General features: G+C 34.2%; 1 protein-coding gene across 1 annotated transcript in view; it reads right to left on the reverse strand.

Annotated features, from left to right (window-relative positions):
- Nucleotides 1-24,944, reverse strand: part of LOC149800891 (putative elongator complex protein 1) — a 104,105-nt gene that overhangs the window by 44,728 nt on the left and 34,433 nt on the right. The window contains exons 13-20 of the mRNA XM_089954952.1: nucleotides 24,672-24,774; nucleotides 20,368-20,529; nucleotides 18,983-19,089; nucleotides 12,785-12,882; nucleotides 10,261-10,314; nucleotides 7,476-7,578; nucleotides 6,803-6,992; nucleotides 1,023-1,181 (exon numbers count right to left, since the gene is read on the reverse strand). Coding sequence (XP_089811078.1) covers nucleotides 1,023-1,181; nucleotides 6,803-6,992; nucleotides 7,476-7,578; nucleotides 10,261-10,314; nucleotides 12,785-12,882; nucleotides 18,983-19,089; nucleotides 20,368-20,529; nucleotides 24,672-24,774 — 976 coding nt within the window. The remainder of the gene's footprint in view (nucleotides 1-1,022; nucleotides 1,182-6,802; nucleotides 6,993-7,475; nucleotides 7,579-10,260; nucleotides 10,315-12,784; nucleotides 12,883-18,982; nucleotides 19,090-20,367; nucleotides 20,530-24,671; nucleotides 24,775-24,944) is intronic.

Consider the following 24,944-nt stretch of genomic DNA (forward strand, 5'->3'; position numbering starts at 1 on the left):
GATGGATGGACGATGGACAACAGACCATCCCAAAAGTTCTTCTGGTCTGTGACCAGTTGAGGTAAAAACTACACTAAATCTCCAATGACCCTTCCGACAAAATCCAGCACCTACAAAATTACGAATAAATATAACTGAAAAGTCAGGTTACCAATGACTTTCAGAAAACCTAATTAACAAGACTGTACCACAATTTTTGATCAATGGGTAGAACAATAGATGATCTTTATGGGCATCGAGAGGTGATGAGTGATATTACTCGTACTTATTAAACTGGTAAACATCTGTGTATGAGTAACCATCGGCATATGAGTAACCACTGGATTGTGGAATGGAAAAGTAACTTTGAGGAGCTAAGACTCTTATTTCTTGTCTTTCTGGGAGAGAAACTGCAAAAAACTGCAAAAGTTAATCAACTTCAAAAACAGATAAATGATCATCACCTTTAAACAAATAAGAATGAAAAAATAGTACCAGAATATAATACAAAAACTAATTTCTTTTGGCCAATTATTTTTACAACTTCATCACCAGTGTGTGTGTGTGTGTGTGTGTCTGTGTCTGTGTGTGTGTGTGTGTGTGTGTGTGTGTGTGATTTGGATTTTTAATGTAGCTTTAAAAAAATTCACTCGTATCACTATGATGTCTGCAGTTTATAGTAATGTCTAGCACTAGGGCATCATGCCATACACATGTAGCATGATGTCCCACCCATAATTTAATGAGACCAGGCCAACCAGTCCTAACACTAACCTCTTAATGCTGAGCACCTAGTGAAACAGCTGTAGTACTATTTTTATAAGTCTCAAACCACTGGAGCAGTCACCATTTGGAAGAATATTACTATCTACTATAACTTACTGTAAGGAAGAGACTGAAATGGTAGACTAACTATCCACAATACAACTTACAGTAGATCTGTCAGGAAAAGAGTGAATTGCTGACTATCTACAATATGATTTACTGTAGGTCTGTCAGGAAATGACTAAAATGGTTGTCTTACTATCTATTATAAGACTTACTGTAGGTCTGTCAGGAAGAGATTGAAATGGTTGACTGACTCCACCTGCTGTATAAAAGTTTTGACATTCTCTAAGAACACTGCGGGGTTGTGATCATAGATTAGGTTCATGTTGATCCGATGTTTCCTCATCAGGGCAAAGGCCTCCTTAAACTGCAGGCTGAAAATGACAAGACTCTTACATGAAGATATAAAATGGATATCCAAACACTTTGAATTATTTTTGCTTTATGAGAATTAAATATCATGGTATACCTGGAAAAAAGACAGTTTCATAGATACATATACACCTCTCCCTCCATAACTTGTGCACAATGGGGTTCTCAAATGAAGTTCTTCGTTATTCTGTTTAAATAATATTTATTTTCAAAATGTCTAACATGTGAAAGCGCGTTCCAACTGGTTTCAACAACCTATCACAAGTACGCGAAAAAAATGTGTATTACATCACTGCTTTTGGTTTTCTGACGAGTTTGGTTCCCATAGTGGTGTTTAATAGTATCCTGCCAAATCAGGAGTCCACAGAGCAGGAAACTAGACTAACTGTTGATACACCACCAAACAAGATTCCTTTTTTTCAAAAATGAGTGACATTTATTTCGTGAGATAATCGTCAACATTGAAACTCAATTTTTGTATTGTTCAATTAGTACAATATTAATGTTGTGATTTCATTGGAAGTAATAATGAAACTTCTTATCATCCTTGAGGATATCTCAAAGTACCAGTTCAAGAATTCTCTGAAACTCGCTTGCCCACAATGGTCCATATCTGTGAAATCAAGCTATTTTTTTTTTACAAAGTATTAATTTTGCTTGGGTATTTTCTGGTTTAAAAAAATGGGATCCATGCCTGACCCTGCATTATAAGTGGGTTTGCAAGTTATCAAGGGAGTGGTGTATAGTGAATCCATGATTAATAATAGAAAAACAAAACAAAAAAATGTGTCTACAGACATGTATGCTTCAAATAATATGATTCATCTTAAGAGTAAAAACATGAGTAAACCAGGGCAATAACTTTTATAGGAAAATCATACAATGAAATCTGAATTAATATTCTAATATATAGCCTCGTACAAAATTTGGTTTCAATCTATCCATTCAAACATTGCTGAGCAGGAACTGGAGAGCTTGGTCAAAGTCAAACAAAGGCCATATCTCCATAAAATATTATTGGACAACAGTGAAAAATAAGCACGACCCACACCTTTTTAAAGCAGAGCAAAATACCAATTTTAATCCTTTTAAATCCACAAAGTCCTTCCAATATTACTGACTGGCAAACTCAAATTCAATCAGGTTCCATAAATCCATAAACTTCTCCAGAAAACAGTGAAAACTGAACTTGATCTGGGTATTATTATAGCAAAGCCTCATACTAAATTTTGTCTTAAATTAAGTCCCTAAAGTGGCAACAAATTAGAAGAACAAAGTTCAAAGTCAAACAAAGGTCATAGCTATACAAGTCTGTGCAAGGGGCCCCGAGTGGCCGAGTGGTCTAAAGCGCTCTTCGTTACGTATCACTGCCATCTCACCTCTGTCTGTGGCGGTTCGAGTCTAAGATTCAGCCAATGTAGGCATGTGAGAAAGCTTGCCAGTAGCTTCTCGTGGGTCGGTGGTTCTTTCCGGGGTTTTCCGGGTTCTTCCTCCACCATTAATACTGGCTGCCATGTATAGCATATCGTGTGCTGAAAAATGGCGTTAAAACCCACAACAACAACAATTCTGTGCAATGGTACATCACTTTTATTTCCCAACACAATCTAAGAAATTTACTCATGTCAGCTTAACGTTTGACCTATAACCCCCACACCATTAGCAATATTTATAACCAATGATACATGTTAACTCAGATGATAATTCATTCATTACAATAACAGATAGCATAACCACATCCAAAGCTTTAAATATTGGCCTTTAATCTACATTCTCCCCTGATGCATTGACAGCAAATTCTGCTTAAGATCCACTAAAGAAAACAGAGATATGCTCTTTAAGATATATTAACTAGAAGCTGAGTTAGATGAATGACGGATGGAAGGAAACTGTTACTGAAATGCTCTGCCTTAATTGCAAGCAAGACAAAAACTGGAATAAGGAACTCAGATAACTGTATGCCAATGAAAATTAAATAAAACAAACACATTTTACTTAAAGTCAAGTAACAACACCTGCCAGGTAAACACATTTTACTTTAAGTCAAGTAACAACACCTGCCTGGTTTCACCACAATTTCAAGTTAAATGAGAAGCTGCTAAATTTTTTTTGTTTTTTCCTGTCTACAAAGATGTCAATTAAAATATAAGGTACTATATATATTCGCTTATAAATTGAGTCAAACTGCAAACTATGTAGATCCTGATTGGCCACAGCATAATGTACCTGCAGACCAGGGTCCATGTTGTTTATTCTACTGATTACTCCTTGCAAACTGGACAGGCCCAGCACATTATGTGACAGCAGATCTGGGTCTGTGCAGTCTGCACTTGAACTTGGCTTATACGTGAGTATATAGGGTAAGTAGTAAGTAATAATTTACTCTTATACAGGTGTTTGGACAAGATAAAGTCAAACTACTGGCATAATGAGGTGTACTAAAGGTAAGGCTTATTCGCTCATGTGGAATTTCCAAATTCATCCACATATGTACAAGATTATATTGCTGTAGTGGGTAGCACTGTAATATTCTCCATTTTACATTATTTTCATTAATTTTCCTTAACGCATAAGTATTTGTCAGGTACAATTTTTTTAATAGATTTTACAGCTGCTTTATAACATAAATTAAAAGATCCAATCTAACATAATTCACTGAAAATCACTCCCTCCACTATTTGAGATATGTTAATGAATGATACAGCAAAAAAAATATTTTTAAGGATCAATATTTGGAATAAAACTTTACCATATATACTAGTGTATAAGCCGAATAATTTAGGAAAAAATAAATGCCTGGAAGAAAGGGGTGTTGGCTTATCCGCAGGCCAATGTCTAAACCTGACAGTTTTTAAGTCTTTTTGTTGACTACTGTAATGGTTGTAAATCTTGGGACGCGAAAATAAATAAATTTTTCTGTGTCTGTAGAAAAGAATCATTTTTGGTGACCCAACACTTATTAAACTGTTATCAAGTACTATGATTGATTTTGTTATTAATTTGCATTTGCATATTTTCTGATTTCTCCAACACGAAATTAAATAAAGGTAAATACAGATTTCATAATTCACAGGCCGGCTGAGTTTACCTGGGAGACCAGGGTGAACTATAATGTACAGTACTTACACAGTGCCAAGAGTGCACAGCATCACTTAAATCATTATTTATTCCCAAACATATTAGATGCAGATTTTGCTTTATTCATTGTTTCGACCAAATTGCATTCTTCCAGATAACATTTCAGCTAGTCCTTAACAGCTGTTTCATATACATTGAATCATGCACTCATGAGTTACTCATTTTCAATGATATAAGCAATCCTGCAAATTGAGGTAATATTTTGCAAAAGGTATGCACATTTAATTGTACAAGGCACATAACCAGCAAAACTTACATGTGCACAAAGAGTGGTAATAATAAAGGCTAAAATTCTCATATAGATCAACTAAGATCAGCATCAATCAATTTTAGTTTAGTGTTTTGGCTGAACAACATCATAACTTTCCACACAATGGAAAGCTTGATGTTTTGGCATCTCCTTTGTTGATAGTTGGCAGATTTGTAAGTTTCTTTGGTGGAAATGGCACTGTAGCATATAGAGTTACAACATTCCCATTCTTGGGATTGAAATTAATTGTCAACAATTTTACTGTTGTGGTTTATTTTTTTGTTCTGGTTTATATTTTGATTTATATATTTTTGAACAGTTAAAAAGAATCATAAATTTATATGAATAATGTTTAAACTTAACTTTCTATTTAGTGAAGAAGTGAACTCTTTCTAGTAAAGTAATTATTTCGTCACAACAATATTCACATGTGATACAACAGAACATGGCTTCCATGGATTGCATACTATATATATTTATGTAGGACTTTTCTTTTTTTTAGGAAAAATGAAAATAAAAGACATAATGTAATAATTGGGAGTTCTCTGCGAAAATCTGTAGATATTATGAAAAAGAGAGGTAGGCATGAAGCTACCCCAAAAATCAGGAGTTTTTTGTTCCTCCCGGCATGAGAGTTGATAGGTATGGTATATGGTCGCTTACATCAAAGCAAACTACAACTCAGCTTTTACTGTATTATCATAGTTTTTGAAGCGTTATTTCTGACTTCATTATTGTATTTTGGAGATATCATTAAAGTTTAGTGCAGTGGTGCCTGTGGTTCGACTCTAAGGGGTGTACTTCATTCAGCATGTGCTCAAACCTACAATGTACATGCAGTGGCACCATTATGTAAATATGTTCAGTAGCCTAATTGCGAGTGTTGAATCAAACCGTTTTTTTTGTTGTTGTTGTGTTGTCATACTGGGATCACATTATAATTAATCAGGTATTTACAATTTCAAGGCAAAGTACAAAGTAAAAATGTAATTACTGGTGCACTGATATAAAATATCCAATGCAATAATGCATACACAAACAACTGAGTCCAAAGGGAGAGGTAGTGTTGCAACAACTCGTAACTGTTCAATTCTTGTCATTGTTCAATCAAATTATAAAAAAAGATAAATTAGGCACAAACAATAAGAAAACAGAAAATAATAAATAAATTATTTTTCAAACAAGTTTATACCATTTTTTTTAATAATCGTACATGCCAACCCCGAGATAAGTATACGTGTCATTTTTTTTAACATAAGTTTGCCTAAATAAATGCAGTTAGAACATACTGCATGCATCTTGTGATGTCTCGGAGTTGTACACAGATATAAACACTTTTTAGTGTTTACACCTGTTCAGTTTGGGGGTGGGGTTAGCTTATAAACAAACAGGTTTATATGCAAGTTTATACGGTACTCAGTCATAATACATTATAAGTACAACCACTACTTTGCAAATCCAGCCCTTCCAAGCTTGTTATTAGCAATGAAAGTAATAAACGTCATCTGCTCACCTGGATGGAAGTCAGACAAGAGTGATCTCACCTTGGATAAAGGGACTGGTTCCAAAACCCATTCACACATATGTTACTACTGGAGCAAATGTTAATGCTCTAACAGGTTTTAAAGTAAACAGCATGGAGACTGGGAAAGTCTACCAGTAATATAATTGGGTATGTATAATTGATGAAATGTATATTGCTTCAAAATTTGGTTTCCACTTTCAACACATCATAATACATTAGTAGAATAAATAACAGGTGAAGTTGTTACATCTCCTTACCTCAAAGAAGGCCCAGTCTCCAGTCACAAAATGCATATGAAGCAGCTATTAAAATGAAGCTGACACGCTTAACATATGGTAAGGTTAGGCAAATGAAGAGTGAAATATTCATCTACAATGAAGACAGAGCAGGATATAGATTTATATACAAACTAGAGTAAACTCCCCTGTGTGAAAAAAGTCCACAGAAGCACTCCAATAGTGAAAATGCACCAGCGGATATTAGCTTTGCAGTCTCATATAAATGTCTTGAAATAAAGCAAGTAAAAGCAGTAAATGATGTATATATGGTGTTATGGTTTAAATCCCTCCATGGGAAAAGCACTACTGTCTGACCTCTATTTGTGCAGCTAGATGAGTTTTATCACTTTTGTTGCCAAAAATACATTTGTGATGGCTAGATCTGCAAGGTAATGGTTACTTCTAATTTATTATGATCATTATCTAACTTACTTATCAAGCCTTTTTCTGACTGCTGACAGGACAAGAGCCCTGGGATGTATGGCTTCCAGGTTTCCTCTTGGCATCTGAAGCACCAGCTTTGTGTCTTCAGGGACCACAATCACAATAGCTGATCCCCGTTCCACACGTCTAATGCTCTCATCAAATGGGTGGGCCTTCCCATCAGATAAGGTGGGTAACACTAGAACAATTTAAACATGACTCTCTCAGTCAGAATAACGATATCCATGACAATACTCATTTTATATCAGTGACTGTTTACAGAGGCACTTTATAGTGATGGAGAGTTCGCTATTTGGGATGGTAGTGGTGACCAATTATCATTGATTGAGTAGTACGCACACTAACCATGAACTTAAAATATTTGTTTGAGGAAACAAATGACCCTCATCCCACATCCACATTACAAAAGTACTGACAAAAGTGTTATCGTTTTCATAACTATGAAAACTGAGGTACTTGAAAATAAAGGAATTTACAGTATGTAAATAAGGAAAGCATATATTTGTTTCCAGTGAGTAGGTGAGATAAATTATCAAATAATAAATGTACAGAATTTAAATGACTATGTGTAAATCTAAATAAATATCATATTTAGTTTTACTTGATTAAAGTAATTTAGATTGAAGTAGATGAAGGAGAAGATAAGTGCAAAGCTGCCAACCTTTTAACTGTGTACATCGGTTGATACAGCGACAGGTGTGAACTAATGTTGTCAGCAGCAGAAACTCCTCATGAACAGCAAATGAAGTGCAATTGGAGGCAACCTATTATTGAATATCAAACAGAAAACTGAAATAATCTCAGGATAAGACAGTAGTAATACACTCACTATGAATCTCTCCAATCCAAGTTCAAGCCCCAGCCCAAAAAAATGGTGTAAGGTAAATGCTTTCTGATCCAAGATTGACTCAAATATTGGAATTGTATGACTAACTTTAATATATATTTTTGTGTGTTAGAAAAGTCCTTTCTGTAGACTTAGTATTACAGAATAATCAATGCATTTGGAATTGGTAAATGATTATGTTAGAATAAGTTATATGATGATTGCTTTGACAATTGATGGCTGAAGCACTCAAAGAAATATTTTAAATTACTGGGCACAAGTTTTTCATTACTGTTCTGGAAAATGTTTGCACAATGCAAACTATGTACGATACCTACATTCATGTTTTTATTTCATCTCAGAGGCCAAAAATTCTGTCAGACATATCTAGATTAACTATAATTTGCATTGGGAATCAAATGTTAGGCAATGTCCAAACCAAATTATATCAGAAAATGTGGAATTGTTCTTCAGTTGTGCAGGCAATGTTCCATGTGTGATAATATGAATGGCAAGGATCATAACTCTATCCAAACTGGAACTAACAAAACATCCAGATCTAGATTTCAAACCAAGTTCTTTTTATACTGACTTTTCAATGAGCTCCAAATTTTCAAGGAGACTTTACCTTACTGAAATTCAACTTCCCTAGTTAGCAGTGCACCATAGCAAAAGGACTCAACTCCAACTGGTAATTACTAGTATCATATTTAGTAGGCAGCTTCATATAATGAGACATCAGCTGAGTTTGATTTGTCAGTGTTGTTTAAGTATATGCACATTATGCAACGTCATCTTTTTAGTGGAGTTATGGTGAACTGTCAGACTTGCAACTGTTCCTTTCTACACAATAACTCCCGTGATATGCAACTTTATGATGATGATGCCTTGGTTTAGTTTGATTTTTCAGTATTCAAGCTAAATCATCATTATTAATGTTGTGGTCTCTGATTGCTGGACTTGCCCACTTTTGTCTCCACACAATAATTCCCTTAATTATTATTAATGAATTTCAAGAAATGTAAATTGTTTTGTAAACAATGTTTCTCAGAGAATACTTTATACACAATCACATTAATGGTAGGAAAACAAACTAAGAAAAAAGTGTCTTTTGAATCTAACCCTTTTAGAAAAACACACAATTTAGTCTCTCCTGTCTACGTAACATACAAAGGGAAGAAACTCTTCCAAATTAAATACCGTTTCCATTTACCAGATGTTTGTTTAAGCTTGGGGTGAAATATCACTGCAGCAAAAGTTAAACTGGTAAACATCTTATATATGGTTAGCCACACTGCACTGGAAAGGAGAATTAGGAAGAGATTCTACTCTTTGTTAACATTTTATATAGACGGGAAAAAGAACATATTTATTGTAATTTTTCATCTTTCCCGAATGGCAGGATTCAAGTGATAATGGAATTAATTTCCAAACATTAATGTGATTCAGAAAGGTATTTGACTCCAAAATTGATATGCAGCTTTATACTGATGTAGCTTCAGCATCATTTGATTATCAGCATCCTGTATCTTCATTTTCTGGATTTATGGCCAGTGGCTGTTGGACCCACACTTTGTATGCTGATGATACATTAATGAGATCTCAAATGATTCAACTGTCAGTTTTATACATCATCCGTAGTGTCATACCTGAACTCATTTACTACATCACTACTGTCATCTTGCCCTCTCCTCTACATAACTGTACTGCTAATTTCTATTGAAAAGTGTGGGACACCAAATTCTAGCATTTGCTTGATCCCCACGTGGTTGATTTATACTCTCAGTGTCTAAGGTGACCAAACTATTTGGACTTGGTGATATAAAGTTTTAAATGTTCACTAAAAGTTTCAGGTAGTTCACCTAGGCTACTAAGTTTTACAAGTAACTGAAGTGCTCCAAGTAAAACTAAACACACAAAGTTTTATGGATGAATCCAGGTATCATTTTTCACTTATTTAGGCCAATATAAAGTAACATACACATTATATATTGCATTTGATGAACACACCATATATATTACATTCATGTATACACTGTTTGTATTACATCTGATGTACACACTGTATATATTACAATCAATGTATACAATGTATATATTACATTCAATGTATATAATGTATATTACAATCAATGTATACAATGTATATATTACATTCAATGTATACAATGTATATATTACAATCAATGTATACAATGTATATATTACATTCAATGTATACACTGTATATATTACAATCAATGTATACAATGTATATATTACATTCAATGTATACACTGTATATATTACAATCAATGTATACAATGTATATATTACATTCAATGTATACAATGTATTTGTTATATTCAATGTATACACTATATATTATAAGTCACTGTATACAATGTATATATTACATTCAATGTATATAATGTATATGTTATATTCAATGTATACACTATATATTATAAGTCACTGTATACAATGTATATATTACATTCAATGTATCCATTGACATTTGCTGAAGATATCAAGTTGTATCAACAACTCTGATTTTGCCATTTTCAATACACAAATTTTATTAAGACAAAACATTATTATTACACATTTCAAAATATCTAAGACAAAAAATTCAACCTACCTCAATATCATTGACAAAGAATCTGTACCTTTCTGTGAGTCCTAGAACAGCCATCTGAAAATGTATTGTACATATTAGATACATATATAAAATGAGTGACAATTTGATACAAAACACTGCATTTGACATCATACCCACACTGTTTGCTTAAAATGTTACCAGTTGTGCATATTTAGTGAGAATAATGTGATCATTTGAGTATATTAAGTGAGGATAAAGTTATCATTTGGGTATATTAAGTGAGGATAAATTTATCATTTGGGTATATTAAGTGAGGATAAATTTATCATTTGGGTATATAAAGTGAGGATAAAGTTATCATTTGGGTATATAAAGTGAGGATAAAGTTATCATTTGGGTATATAAAGTGAGGATAAAGTTATCTGTTTAGTATATTAAGTGAGGATAAAGTTATCATTCGGACATATTAAGTGTGAATAAAGTTATCATTTGGGTATATTAAGTGAGGATAAAGTTATCATTTGGGTATATTAAGTGAGGATAAATTTATCATTTGGGTATATTAAGTGAGGATAAATTTATCATTTGGGTATATAAAGTGAGGATAAAGTTATCATTTGGGTACATAAAGTGGGGATAAAGTTATCATTTGGGTATATTAAGTGAGGATAAATTTATCATTTGGGTATTAAGTGAGGATATAGTTCACTATAAGTAAACTCTGACACCCAAAACAAATGAAAGATTTACTTATTGCTGTAAATACAAAAAAGGTAACTTCCAAGTTTGAGATACATTTAATTAAACTTTTATGTGTAATCAAAAAGGTCAGAAGCTACTACATGTCCTGTATTTTAGTCCACTCTGTAGGACCTTTCTGAGTTATCCTACCCCAGGTATTTTAGTCCACTCTGTAGGACCTTCCTGAGTTATCCTACCCCAGGTATTTTAGTCCACTCTGTAGGACCTTTCTGAGTTATCCTACCCCAGGTATTTTAGTCCACTCCGTAGAACCTTCCTAAGTTATCCTACCCCAAGTATTTTAGTCCACTGTGTAGAACCTTCTTCAGTTATCCTAGCTGAGGTATTTTAGTCCACTCTGTAGGACCTCTGGTTACCCTACTCAAGGTAATTTAGTCCAATCTGTAGGACCTCAAGTTTTGCTACCCAAGGTATTTTAGTCCATTCTGTAGGACCTCAGGTTACCCTACCCAAGGTATTTTAGTCCAATCTATAGGACCTTCTCAGGACATCCTACTCTAGGTATTTTTTCCACTCTGGAGGATTTTCTCAGGTTATCTGACACCAGGCATTTTATTCCACTCTGCAGGACTATCTCAGGTTATCTTAACTCCAGGCCACTTTTTTATGTATCACTGTGTACTTAGCAAGATTAGCTGGCTGGTTGAACCATCAACTGCAGGTCATTCAAAAGCTAATTGATTTTACTCACATTTGAGTTAAATAGATATTTCAACTGGGAATAGTATGTGCTAGATTTACAAAACTGGAGAGTATGTACATAAAACAGTTACACGAATGTATAACAAGAATTTCAAGAATACTGAACAAGCATTTCAAATATAATTCAAACTTACAGCATCTACTGGTTTACTAAATAAAGTATAAAAGTTATTTACTAGATTTCTAGCTACGTCAGTTCAATTGTGTAGCTAAGCACACACCTAGTAACTTGAGCTGCAACATGATTTTACAGTTTCAGCTGCCTGTCCATCTCATAATTTCATATTCATCTTAAGTGTTGTACCAATCATATCTGTGGATGAACATATCTATGGATGAGACACAAATAATTACACATGCCTGTCCATCCCATAATTTGATACTCAACTTACGTGTTGTACCAATCATTAATTCTTTTCAAGCATCCCATGGATTGAGATTAAATATGATATGACTCATCACATTCTGAAACTCTAGGTCAAGTTTGATTTTAGCCATTTTATGAAAGTTATGACTGGTCCCTATTGGACTGAAAATTTTGCTCTTCAATTGCATCATATTGTCAGTGCCATGTGTGTTGTATGTACACATTTGTGTTGTATGGACATAATTATGTGTTGTGTGGATACTTTTCTATGTTGTATGGACATAATTATGTGTTGTATGGATACTTTTCTATGTTGTATGGACATACTTATGTATTGTATGGATAATTTTATGCAAAGTATGGACACATTTGTGTTGTATGGACACACTTCTGTGTTGTATGGACACACTTCTGTGTTGTATGGACACATTTCTGTGTTGAATGGACATATTTCTGTGTTGTATGGACACATTTCTGTGGTGTGTGGTCACATTTCTGTCTGTTATGGTCACATTTCTGGTTTTATAACATAACATCAGAGACATGTAACTGGAAAGGAGAAAGCATTGCTGCCTATGAGGGTCAAATACAAGACCTCATAGCCAAAAGTCTGCAGCATATACCACAAGACTAAAAGATCTTGATAGATATTAAGTATACCAGTTATAAGCTGACTGCTACAGGTAAAGGCATTTTTTTCATATCACTCCTTGTTACTTTCGATGCACTTACCTGACCTCCAATTTGACATACTGACATCTGGGAACATGGAAGAGGAAGCTTAAGTTCATCTCCTGATGCAGTTTCCCATGGCAACACCAGGTCACTGGCTAAAATAGATTACAAGTAGTATTTAGTACCAAAGTACTTAAATACACTCAAAGACAATACAGTATTATGCAATATTTACTTTAAACTTACTTTAAAAAAATGCACATTGCCATGTCATTCTATATATACAAAACCAAAATAGCAAAAAAAATTGATATAATGGCCAGAAAATTCAATCCGGTGATCTAAACATTAAAATAATAATTAAGCAAATGAAATTTTATTTTATTACCTCAAGTGACCTCTGACCTCTGCTTAATTGTGTTTACAATGTTTGCATCAAAAATGTCTAGTTCCAAAAAACTATACAAAAAATCAGTAATGATTATATATATATATATATATATATATATATATATATATATATATATATATATATATATGTAAAAGCCTTCAAATCTAACCAGGTCATATACATATTTATACTAACAAGCAAACCACATTTGATTTGTGTAACTTCAGAAATTTTCATTTAAACATGTTCATATGGGTTTTGTCAAAAAAATTCAAAAATGTATAAACAAGATTAGAATGAACATACCATGGTATGCCTGCCTCTTGTTTAATTGTCCCCTATGCAGATACTAGCACTGTATTGTTGTCTCTAGAAACTATTGACCAATGGATATCAATCAGGGTTCAGAGACATCACTCATCCTCTTGTCCTAACCATGTTAAAATTGGCTGGGCTGAGTAAAACTTTGCTATGTACTCATCTCTGATTCGATGCCGATTTGCACCATGATAATAAGTCTGACTGCACGATTTGCACCATGATAATAAGTCTGACTGCACGATTTGCACCTTGATAATAAATCTGACTGCATTTTCTACCATTATAAGTGCTGAGGTTTAACATCACTTAACATTTAGCTTGCATCAATTATAGATAACCTGGGTCTAATTTACCTACTGGTTATCAGTCTAGAACATGTCACAAGGGAATCTGACTTCATTTTTTTATCTGATGTCAGTTTGATACTAAAATAGGTACAAATCATGAAGATAATATGTTGCAACTCACTTGTCCCAGTGTTATGTATATTTAATCTGTACTGTTTATTGGCTTTTTTCTCCATGATTATATTTTATGTATAATTGTATTTTGTAACTGACCTTAGTCCAAAATCAAGTTTATGGTTTACGTGACAAAGGACACTGAGTTTGAAAACAACATAATACATTGCTAATATTTCTCTGTGAGTACAGATTAAATATTAGGATCATTATCAATGGAGGTAAACATGTTTATCTTAATCTGAGTCTAGGACATTGGTATTTCCCCAAGGAAAAACCTGGAAACCATAACTTGGAATTATAGTGAGTACAGGCAAGAACATTTTTTAATTATGTTGCTGTCATAAAAAAGACTTTTAGCACATTACTACAATACTGGCCATTTTCACATTACCACATACAAGATTACAGGAATATTAATATATCCAATATTGAAATTTAATTGGAATACCACTGGAATTCAAGTGGAACTGCACACATTTCAACTTGTGATAGAACTTTTATGACTATTTGGGATTTATTTCACAAGACTGAGTTCTTTTTAAACTTTCACTTTGTGTTCTAGGGAAATAAATTATGTTTTGAGTTTTATAAAACTTCCTGGTTTTCACTCTTTTCTGTTACTTAGTTTAAGACCATAGAGTTGTAAAACCAGGGACTAGTGCTTTGAAACAAAATTCCTGAGCACGTGTGTCAATAATCTTGGAATTTGATCAAGGTAAGTAGTCTTGAATTAAACTTACTTTGCAGAAACCATTTTTTCTTATTAGACTTATCATGACTGTCACTACTGACCTTTTGACCCTAATCAATAGGTTTCTTTAGTAACCAATGTGCAAACCATCTGCAAAGTTTAGTCATGTAACATACAATAAAATAAAATGTATTCTGTAAAAAGCCAGTTTTCTTTGAGACACTTGGCATTGTCATTTGACCTTTAAACCCAAAAATCAATAGGCCTCTTCCACACCTGAAGTGCAAGTCATCCACAAACTGTGATCAAGGTACACACTTTAGAACTGTGGTTATTATGCAAAATATTTTTCTTTCAATGACAGTGACTTGACCTTTGATCTCAAATTTATCGGGTTATTTCTTACCCAACTTGTATGTGATTCACAAACTTTGGTGATGGTACATGGTCAGGAACTGATATTTTTGTGCAGTAACACATTTTCTTCTTTCAGCCAGTGACCTTAACCTTGGACTCTTTGACCCCAGACTGACAGGCTTCTTCCAAGTTCAAGCCATCCACAATGTGTGGATGTAATACAGAACTAATGTTATTGTTTGGAAACCATTTTTTTCAGTCACAGTGACTTAGACCACTGACCCTGACCTTTGAACTCAAATTCAACAGGTTATTTCTTACTCAACTTGTATGTGATTCACAAGCTTTGGTGATGGCACATGATCAGGAACTGGTATTTTTTGTTGCAGTAACCAATTTTCTGTTTCAGCCAGTGACCTTAACCCTGGACCCTTTGATCCCAGATTGATAGGTTTCTTAGGCTTCTTCCTTATGCCATTTTCCAGCCATCCACAATGTTTGGTTCAGGTCTGTAATGCAGAACTAATGTTATTGTTTGAAAACCATTTTTTATTTCAGTCAGTGACCTAGACCACTGACCTTATGAACTCAAAATTGTTAGGCTTCTTCCTTATCCCATCTGCCACCCATCCATAAAACATGGTAGTTGCAGATTGTGGAGAACTCTGTACTGAAAACAAATTAGTAACAAATGGATGGATGGACAGATGGACAACACATCATAATAAATGCCTCTTTAAGGTGAGAATCAACATGGAAACATTAGCACACTGTCACTAATAAGGTCCTTAGACCTGCTCAGAGTATTTAAATGCCCTATTTGGTTTAGCTCCAATGTTTTAAGCTATCTTGCTATCAAAAAATAATATGATGGATGGAGGAATGGATAGTAAAAAATCAATGTCTCTCGTTTGTTGAAGTGAAAAGTGTGTGTATGCACATGTGTGTGTGTGTGTGTGATTTAGATTTTTATCTTAGTTTTAACAAATTTTTCAGTCATATCGCTACAATGTCTGCAGTGTCACAGTTTTTAGTCATGTCTAGCACTGGGGCATCATGCCACAGACATTTTGCATCATGTCCCACCCAGTCACATTATACTGACACCAGGTAGACCAGTCCTAACACTAACCTCTTAATGCTGAGCGCCTAGCAAGGCAGCTGTTAGTACCAATTGTATAAGTCTTTGGTATGACTCGGCCAAGGTTCAAACACCATGACCTAAGGCAGGAAGTGGAGAGACATAATAAGAACTAGAAGCTTTCTAACTAATATAATTCAGCTAGCTTTGTCAGAGTATGTGACCTCATTCTATGAATCCACTATTTTTAACAGGGTACCAATTTGCACGGATTTTCTGGTTGCTAGAAAGCAATGAATAAAGAACCTTCTGTGGAAAGAACAGGGTCCCTTCTCTAATCAACGAATTCAAGTACCATACATACTCATGTACAAGTAGAGTCCAACTACAAACAATTTAATGTGCTTGCAGATTGAGGCCTATGTTGTATGGTCAAATGACAACTCATAACAAGCTGTACAGGCCCAGATCTGCTGGTGCATGATGCGATGGAATAACTGCATAGCTGCCAACCTTCCAGGCTCACAATTAGTGAAAATAGGGATAAAAAGTCGTGAATTTGGACATGAATTAGTAAAAAATACTATGACAATAACTCCATCTACTCTGACCACTCCATCCACTGTGACCGTCAATACTACGCTATATCAGGTTCGCAATATAAAACTATAACACTATATATATGGAGCAATATTTATATATCAAGACATGATACTGTGGCAGACTTGAACTTCAACTGCTTGATAGTAAATTTGTTTTCTAAACAGTTCAGACTTCTTGCCTGCTGGTTGATCTTGGTGACTAAAATTGCTGACAAATTTTCTGCAGCTAAGGAGGCCCTAAAGTCTGTCTTATTTTTCCTCACTAGAGAAAATACTCTTTCGCTGTCACTGTTGCTGTGAGGAATGCACAGGAGCTGCAGCACTTCTGGTTCTTCCACAAGAAAATCTGGAAGTGATTTTCGAGTCCAGGAACATTTCTCAGAACAAATGTTTAGCATGGTCTCCAGCTGATAAAAGTAAATTGTGTTCAACAAGAAAACTCACAAATAATGCTTCAGCATTGGTAGCCTGCAGGTCTTCCGCCAATGGCTTAAAATATTCCAGCGCTGAAATCTGCAAATTCTTAATTTTCCCAACTTCTACGTGTTTTTTTTGTGCAACCGACATGCTTCCTCACATCATCTCTGTGATGTCACACTGAGTGCAAAAAGCATGATGAATATTAATGTTTAATGGCAGAATGCATGGCCAATTTTTGATATATTCCAAATTAAACTTCACTTTTTGAGTAATACATTTCTTTTTCCTTGGTGGTGAAGACAATTTCAAGATCTTACATGCGATGTTGAACGGTAACTCAAATCAGTGTTGGTGACGCATGCGCGGAGCAAAATTCCGGTTAGGCCCCAGTTTCTCTCAAAAGCATTTGTAAAACTACTCTTATACATATAGATCAAAATAGGCTAAAATGCTTGCTACCGGGCCAACTGTACTAATCGGATGTAGATCTACTAATAACGTGACCAGCAGTACCGGACTGTTTCGGCAACCGCGAATATCACGACTAGCATTTAATGGGAAATCGGTTATTTTATTAAAGATTTAAAATAATTGAGGAATGGAGAATTCATGAATTTTTGGCTTGTGGCATGAATCTGTGAATCGCTGAAAAAGTCGTGAAATTCACACCAAATTCGTGAGGGTTGGCAGCTATGTAACTGGGTCTGTGCAGCCTGCAGCTGCACTTGACTTATAAGTGAATGCATAAGGTACCAATAAAAAAAAAGAACAGGGCCCCTTCTTCAATTCATGAATTTAAGTATTGATCGTAATTTATTTTTTCACCATGCTGTATATACTTCCTTATACGTTGAGTCCAACAGTAATCAGTAGAACAACAACACTGACCCTGCTCTGGCTGTGCATTATGTAATGGCAGATCTGGGTCTAAGTTAGTAACTGGACTTGACTTATAAGTGAGTATATACAGTTTAGGTTGATTTTTAAAAGATCTATCATCCCATATTTACAACATTATATAAGAAAGCTTCATAGCCATTTGATCCGAGTGTACATATTATAAAGAACAAAATAATTCTGACAATAGGAAATATGTAAAAAAAATTATTCCAATGTATTAGAAATTCTTTTTAAATCCACTGTTCAGTAAAATTCAGTTTATAATAAACATTTAGGAACAAATGACATATTATTAAAGAAACAGAATTTTCTTCGAAAGGTATATAAAAACATAAATGACAGTAAAACTTCAATCATCCAAAATGATTGCAATCAATTAGGACAGTTCATAGGCCTCAACAGTTTTTAATTTGTAATCATCCTGCTGGAAAAACCATGATGTGATAACTTCACACTATTTATTTTATGAAAATTTTTCCTCATCCAAACAAAATAAGACTCATCAGTTAATAAGACAAGTGGATTTTGTTCAAGACTGGATTCACATCATCAGGAATACTTATAAGGTCAATTTAAATGAAAAATGATTGGGGATATTGTGCTGGTCAAGATACATGAAGAATTCATTTCATAACAAATGTTCAAAAGATCAAGGTTGCTCTGTGTATTGCAATTTCTATAAAAGCGACTACATCATTAAACCAAAAATTAGCTTTCCTGAGCTCATGAAGCACAAATTTATCTGTATTATCATCCGTTTTTATGCAAAAAGATTGTTCAGTTACCATCAAGGGGTTCTATTATTCCACAGAAAAATCATTATTCACTGGGTGTTTAAATTTACATTTTGAAGCAGCCACAGAATCTATGAAAAATTTTATCCCATGAAAAATTGTGATTGCACAGTGTATGTCCTACACAATGTTTTCAAAATTTACATGTTTTTATCAATGTAAATCTATTCATTCCAAATGAAGATGAAAAGGTCAAAGGAAACATTTTTTGTGTACTGCTTATTTATCAGTTACCTGTATCATATCTGAAAACTCTTCCATCACTAAGCTGTATTGCCACATTGCCAGACTCCGGATCACATGACACATTGTAAACAAAACCTTCAACTGGAACACTGCTCCTGCAGAACAACAGACACAAGTCAAGTGTGCAGCCTTTACTAACATACTGGAAACAATCATGTGTTTCAGCCTTTACCAACACAATGGAAACAATCAGAAAGTGTTCAGCCTTTACCAAAGTACTGGAAACAATTAGAGGGTGTTCAGTTTTTCCTAACATATTCAAAACAGTCAGAAGGTGTTCAGCCTTTACCACAACACTGAATACAAACAGAAGGTGACATCAGAAACAGAAAGATGTTTAGCCTTTACCAACACAGTGGAAACAATTAGCAGGCTGCCATTGCAGGTTCATGTGGCCAGTTTACTAAATATGATGTTAAACTGTCAATGCAGGGTGCTGCTCTTTATTGGTAAAAAAATAATAACTTGACCTGATCTGGTAATTTTGTGCTGGATCTTGCTGAGATAAAATACACTATAAAAGATTAATAAAGTTTCTCATAAGCAACTTAATTCATAAAGACATAATCATGGCATTGGAATGGCACTATTTTAGCTGTTACATTTTATAACCATGTCCAACTATTTCCAAAGTGAAACTTTGTTAAAAGTTTTCATTCAAAAAGCCCTGATGCATTCCACTTGGTGGAAAGGTATGGCTGACAAGAAGAAACAAGTCTTTCGAGACCAACCATTCTGCTAAACTGGTCTCTAAAAAAAAAACATGCAGACTCTCATTTGAGGTCCTGCATAATACAGTAATTGACCCAAGAATGACAAATGTGGTCTTTTATGACAGGTGGTTATCCAATACAGTGTCATTTTAAGTCAAGTTTATATGTACTAAAAATCATTCCAATGTATTACTCAGATGATTAGAAAACAGAACTGATTTCAATTCCTAATAGTGAGTAATTGTGTAGTGTTAGCATATAATGCATAAATATGGCAGCAGTATGAGTTCAATTATTTTTGAAAATGTCATCTTTCAAAACTATATTATAAACTATATTATACTGTCTATAAATATCTTAGATGTAATGACATTTTGTCAGTACAGGTTTTTAGTATAAATTAATTGAAACATAATATGGCAAGAAGAGAGCTATTTAGTTCTTCAAAAAAAACTGCCACACACATTTAAGACTGTGGTTTGTATTATGAATGTAATCCAAAATACCATATCTCAAACATTCTCCAGTAAGAAAATCTAATTTTGTTATTTAGTTCCATTACAAAGTATCCTTGAAAGTAAGGAAACACGAAAAAGAGAATGAAAGAAAAGAAAAATACAAAGTTCTACAAGGATAAAAATGAAAAAGAAATTCACTTACTTTACTTGAAGAGTTGATGCTGTAATCACACTACTGTGAATAACTGAGTGTTGGGAAACAGCAACACCCCCAAGTGTGGTGAAAAGGATAGAGTCAGAAGTGTTCCAAATGAAGTGGTACCATGACAATGGATAGTGAAGCTTATCTGGTAACCCCTCAATTCTAAAAGAGAATAAAACATAATTTCCTTCTTTAGGAATAATCAGTAAAATTTTCTAGGGAATTTAATTTCAGCATAAAGCAATAAAATAAAAGTCCATTAACAGAAAGTTTTAATCAGAACATTTTGTCACAATATGGAATGATATTAAAAGACCCATTCAAAATTTAAGTTAACAAAATTAAAAACATTTGTCATTTTGTACTATGTTGTTGAAATTTAAGAACCAGCATTCGCTTGAAGTATATTTCATATGAAGATCCCTTCAATTAATAACTTGTGTCTCAAGCTGGAAAGCCGTAATGGCTCTTAAGGCTGTAGCATATTCATCAAAGTGAGTGCTCATGCCTTAATAAGGGCATACACCTTTTCATGGTCAAAACTTGTATATCCATTACCAAGCATGTCTCACTGACTGCATGCCTCAAATAGAGGGATGTGGTTGCTAAAACTCAGCAAAACTCTTTACGATTTTCATTAAATTTACCATCATGTATGAAGATTATCTTGTTAATACTCACTTTCTGGATCACACGTGGTGCAACAGAGTACCATGAATGGTACATGTAGACAATATGTTGGGACTTGTTGGGAATAGCTGATTCTGGAGATTACTAAACAACAGGTCTCAGTGACCTTGTCCTTTGGTCCAGGTATGCTGTCTTAAAGTGACTAATGGTTTTAAAGGAATTTTTTTAATGTGGACTTACAATGATCTTAGCCGTGGACCTTTAGACCCCAAAATCTCAAGGTTTCTTTCTCATACTATGTTCTAAACAGCCACTAAGTTTAGTTAATGCATTTACTCTAGAACAAAAGTTATACTGCAAAACCCATTCTTTAGTCACAATTACCTTGATATTTGACATTCTGACCCCCAAAATCAATAAGACTCTGTCTTACCTTAAGTACAAGCCCTCCATAAACTTTGATCAAGGTGCACAGCCAAAAACAACAGCTTTTATGCAAAAACGTTCTGTTTTTTTTCAGTATGTGTTGAAAGTGCTGTTAAAATCAACCAAGTGACAAACTTTCTTTCAAAGTAGACTTTTTTTATTTCCCTTCTGGCCAAAAATCAATTGGCATCTTTCTAACCAAAACTGTAAGTCATTCACAAGCTCTGGTGAAAGTTCATGATTAAGAACTTAAGTTGTTTTTTTGGTTTTTTTTCATTTTTCACAGTGACTTTGATTTCTTATCTTGAGACCCCAAAATCAAATTTACTCCAAGTGCAAGACACCCACAAAGTTTATTCCAGGTCTGCGATGTAGAACTGAAATTACTGTGTAGAAACCACCCTTCTTTTCTCAATCACAGTGACCTAGACCTTGAAACATCTGACCCCAAAACATGCAATTCTTCTGACTCCAAGTGCAAGCCATCTGTGACCTTGACCGTAGTAATGTTACTGTAAAGAAACTATTTTTCTTCTCAGTGACCTTGACCTTCAATCTTTTCACTCCAAATCAACAGACTTCTTTCTTATCCAATGTGCAAGCGATCCACAAAGTTTTCTAAGAGCAGAAAGCATGAAACTAATTAAATGACAGATAGACATTATCTATATGCTCTGCCTTTTGGTGTATAAATATCAATCTTACCCATGTTCTTCTGCTGGACCAAACTGGAGAAAGACAGTGACAATGGGAGCTAGCTCATACATTATGTACATACACATGGTAGCAGCGTAGTTTATGACATAGTTGTTGTGTAATAATAATGAAGTTCAACCTTCTGAAATTTACCCAACTAATAATTCTTACATGGATCATGTAGGTGTTGTATTACATATGGCATATGATTTATAATTTAAGAATGTTTCCATCTTCTATGTAACTGACTTCTGTTTTCACAAGAATGCTCCACCCACTAATTAACACAGCTATTTATTTAAAATCAGCATTTTCTCCCTGGACACATCAAGGTGATTTACAGCATATATTTATGTAACATGTAAACAGTTTGTGAAACTTGGATGAATACAAAGTTACACAGATGGGAAAGTCTACAGGTTATATAGAAAAAATTCTTCAGGTTAACCCTCTCTGTTGGACAAACTCCTGTCTGACAACCAAACTATACTGGTAAAAATATAATAAAATATTTACATACATGCCTAATTAGACTGGTCAGTGTGCCTTGGAAAATGTGTCTGTCTTACAGCTGACTGATATATGCCATTACCAGCTGGAGGTCAAATAACTTAACCCTTAGATTGAAGCCACTGTAGTCATGAAACTCCTTTCTAAAACAAAACCCAAGATTACAGAATTTTTTTCTTCCACTTACTGATTTTTGGTTGTTGTTGTTGTTGTTGTGGGGTTTAACGCCATTTTGCAGCACAAGATAGGCTATGCATGGTGGTCAGTATTATTAGTGGAGGAAGAACCCAGGAAAACCGCGGGAAGAACCACCAACCCATGAGAAGTTACTGGCAAGCTTTCTCACATACCCATATTGGCCAAATCCTAGACTTGAACCCACGCAGACAGAGGTGAAATGGCAGTGATCCATAATGAAGAGCACTTTAGACCACTCGGCCACTCAGGGCCCCTGCTGATTTTTGGCACAGGTACTACCAATAAGACCTTTGACTATCAAAGAACAGCTTTAAAAAGCCCTGAATGGAATCAATGGTTACAAAACTCATCCCCATAAAACAAAAACTTAAATTAGTCTCTAGCATCACTTTTTGACAATAACTATGATGTAGAAAATAAAATAATGTTAAAGTGATCTTTCCAACAAAATGATGACTCCTTTCCTAAGTAAATGTGTCTTTCATGTCAATTATTTTTCTTTACATCTTAACTTTTCATCTTGTAAAATGTAACAATTTACATTTTTAATGCCACCTTAGTTAGTATTCTATGCTATCAAACCATACAGATATACATATATATTGTGACAGGGCATAAACAACCAAAGTCCCTCTAAAGAACTGATACACTAATGGCTGAAAAGAATTTCCAGGAATCCAAAATAAGACCAATTCTCAACTCGACCTCATGCACATCACACAGATAACCTGCTGACATATACTGTCATTAATATGATAAGTTCACTATTGAATAAACTTATTTTTTTCAAACTGTACTAGTCACAAAGGAATGTATATAGTATGGAAAACATATGTGGTCATCAGCTAAAAGCACAGACTTAAACTATATTAGATAAAAATAAATTGTAAGTCACATTTTCTGCCCCGGTTGCAAGAGTGTAGTATTGAACACAGATGCATCCAATTAAAACGTTGCATGATTCTAACAAAAACAACACCCAACACAGCCTTTATACAAAACATTTAAACAAAGTCAGTGATGACTGAAATATAGGTTACAGAGACTTCTTTTGTAATAAGGATGTAGTACTTATCAAGATGCATCCCCTATTAAATTTTATGATTATGTCAGTATGGATGAGGTAACAAAATCTACTCATGACCTAATTGCAGACTTAGCACAATCCAGTAAAAATAGGCAATGTAGGTCACAGTGACCTTCTTTTCTTTTCGTGTGATACTAAAGTCCGGTATATGAAGCATGATATATGGCTCACAGTGGCCTAATTTTGAGATGAAGGTGTAGTACTCATCAAGCTGCACCCATTCACAAAGTTTAATGATTCTTGGTAAAACTGTCTATACAGGGTGATAAAGAAACATCTGGTCATGAACTAAGCACAAAAACTTAATAGATGGAAGTAAAATATGAAATGATGGTTACTGTTTCCTGTTTTGTTGTAATAGTGAGATACTAACAGAGATGCATACAATCTTCAAGTTTAATGATTCTAGCATTAACAGGGCTTGAGAAATAAACTACTAACACCAAATTTAAGTAAAGTCAGTGAAGCATGGGTCACAGTGTCCTACATTTTGTGATGAGGTGTACGACTCACCAAGATGCATACCCTCACTGCTAAATGCAGATACTTGATAAATTTACAAAACATCAACATAGAACCTTAAGTGTTGACCAAAATGGTGCTGTCACCACTCCAAAATGGATACCTATGTCTAATAATTCACAGGTGAGACGAAAAATGCATATTTATGTGGCTTATTACACCACTAACAACAAAACATAGACCTTTTGAGAATATTAAATAGAATGTGCATGTAACTGACATTATTACTCAGTACCTGATGATTCCAATAAGTTTTGGGAGGCTGCAACAGCATGAAAAGCCACTTCCACCAGCTGCATCAACTTTCACACTGGAGTCAACAGCCTCTGTCTTTTCAGCTACGATGGAAATAAACACACACACATACACTATCATTCAGTAGTTTGTGTGTGTGTATATATATATATATATTATATATTATATATATATATATATATATATATATATATATATATATATATATATATATATATATATATATATATATATATATATATATATAAACTGA

This window comes from Sinohyriopsis cumingii, chromosome 4, assembly GCF_028554795.1.
Source record: "Sinohyriopsis cumingii isolate HCF-2022 chromosome 4, ASM2855479v2, whole genome shotgun sequence".
NCBI lineage: Eukaryota > Metazoa > Mollusca > Bivalvia > Unionida > Unionidae > Sinohyriopsis > Sinohyriopsis cumingii.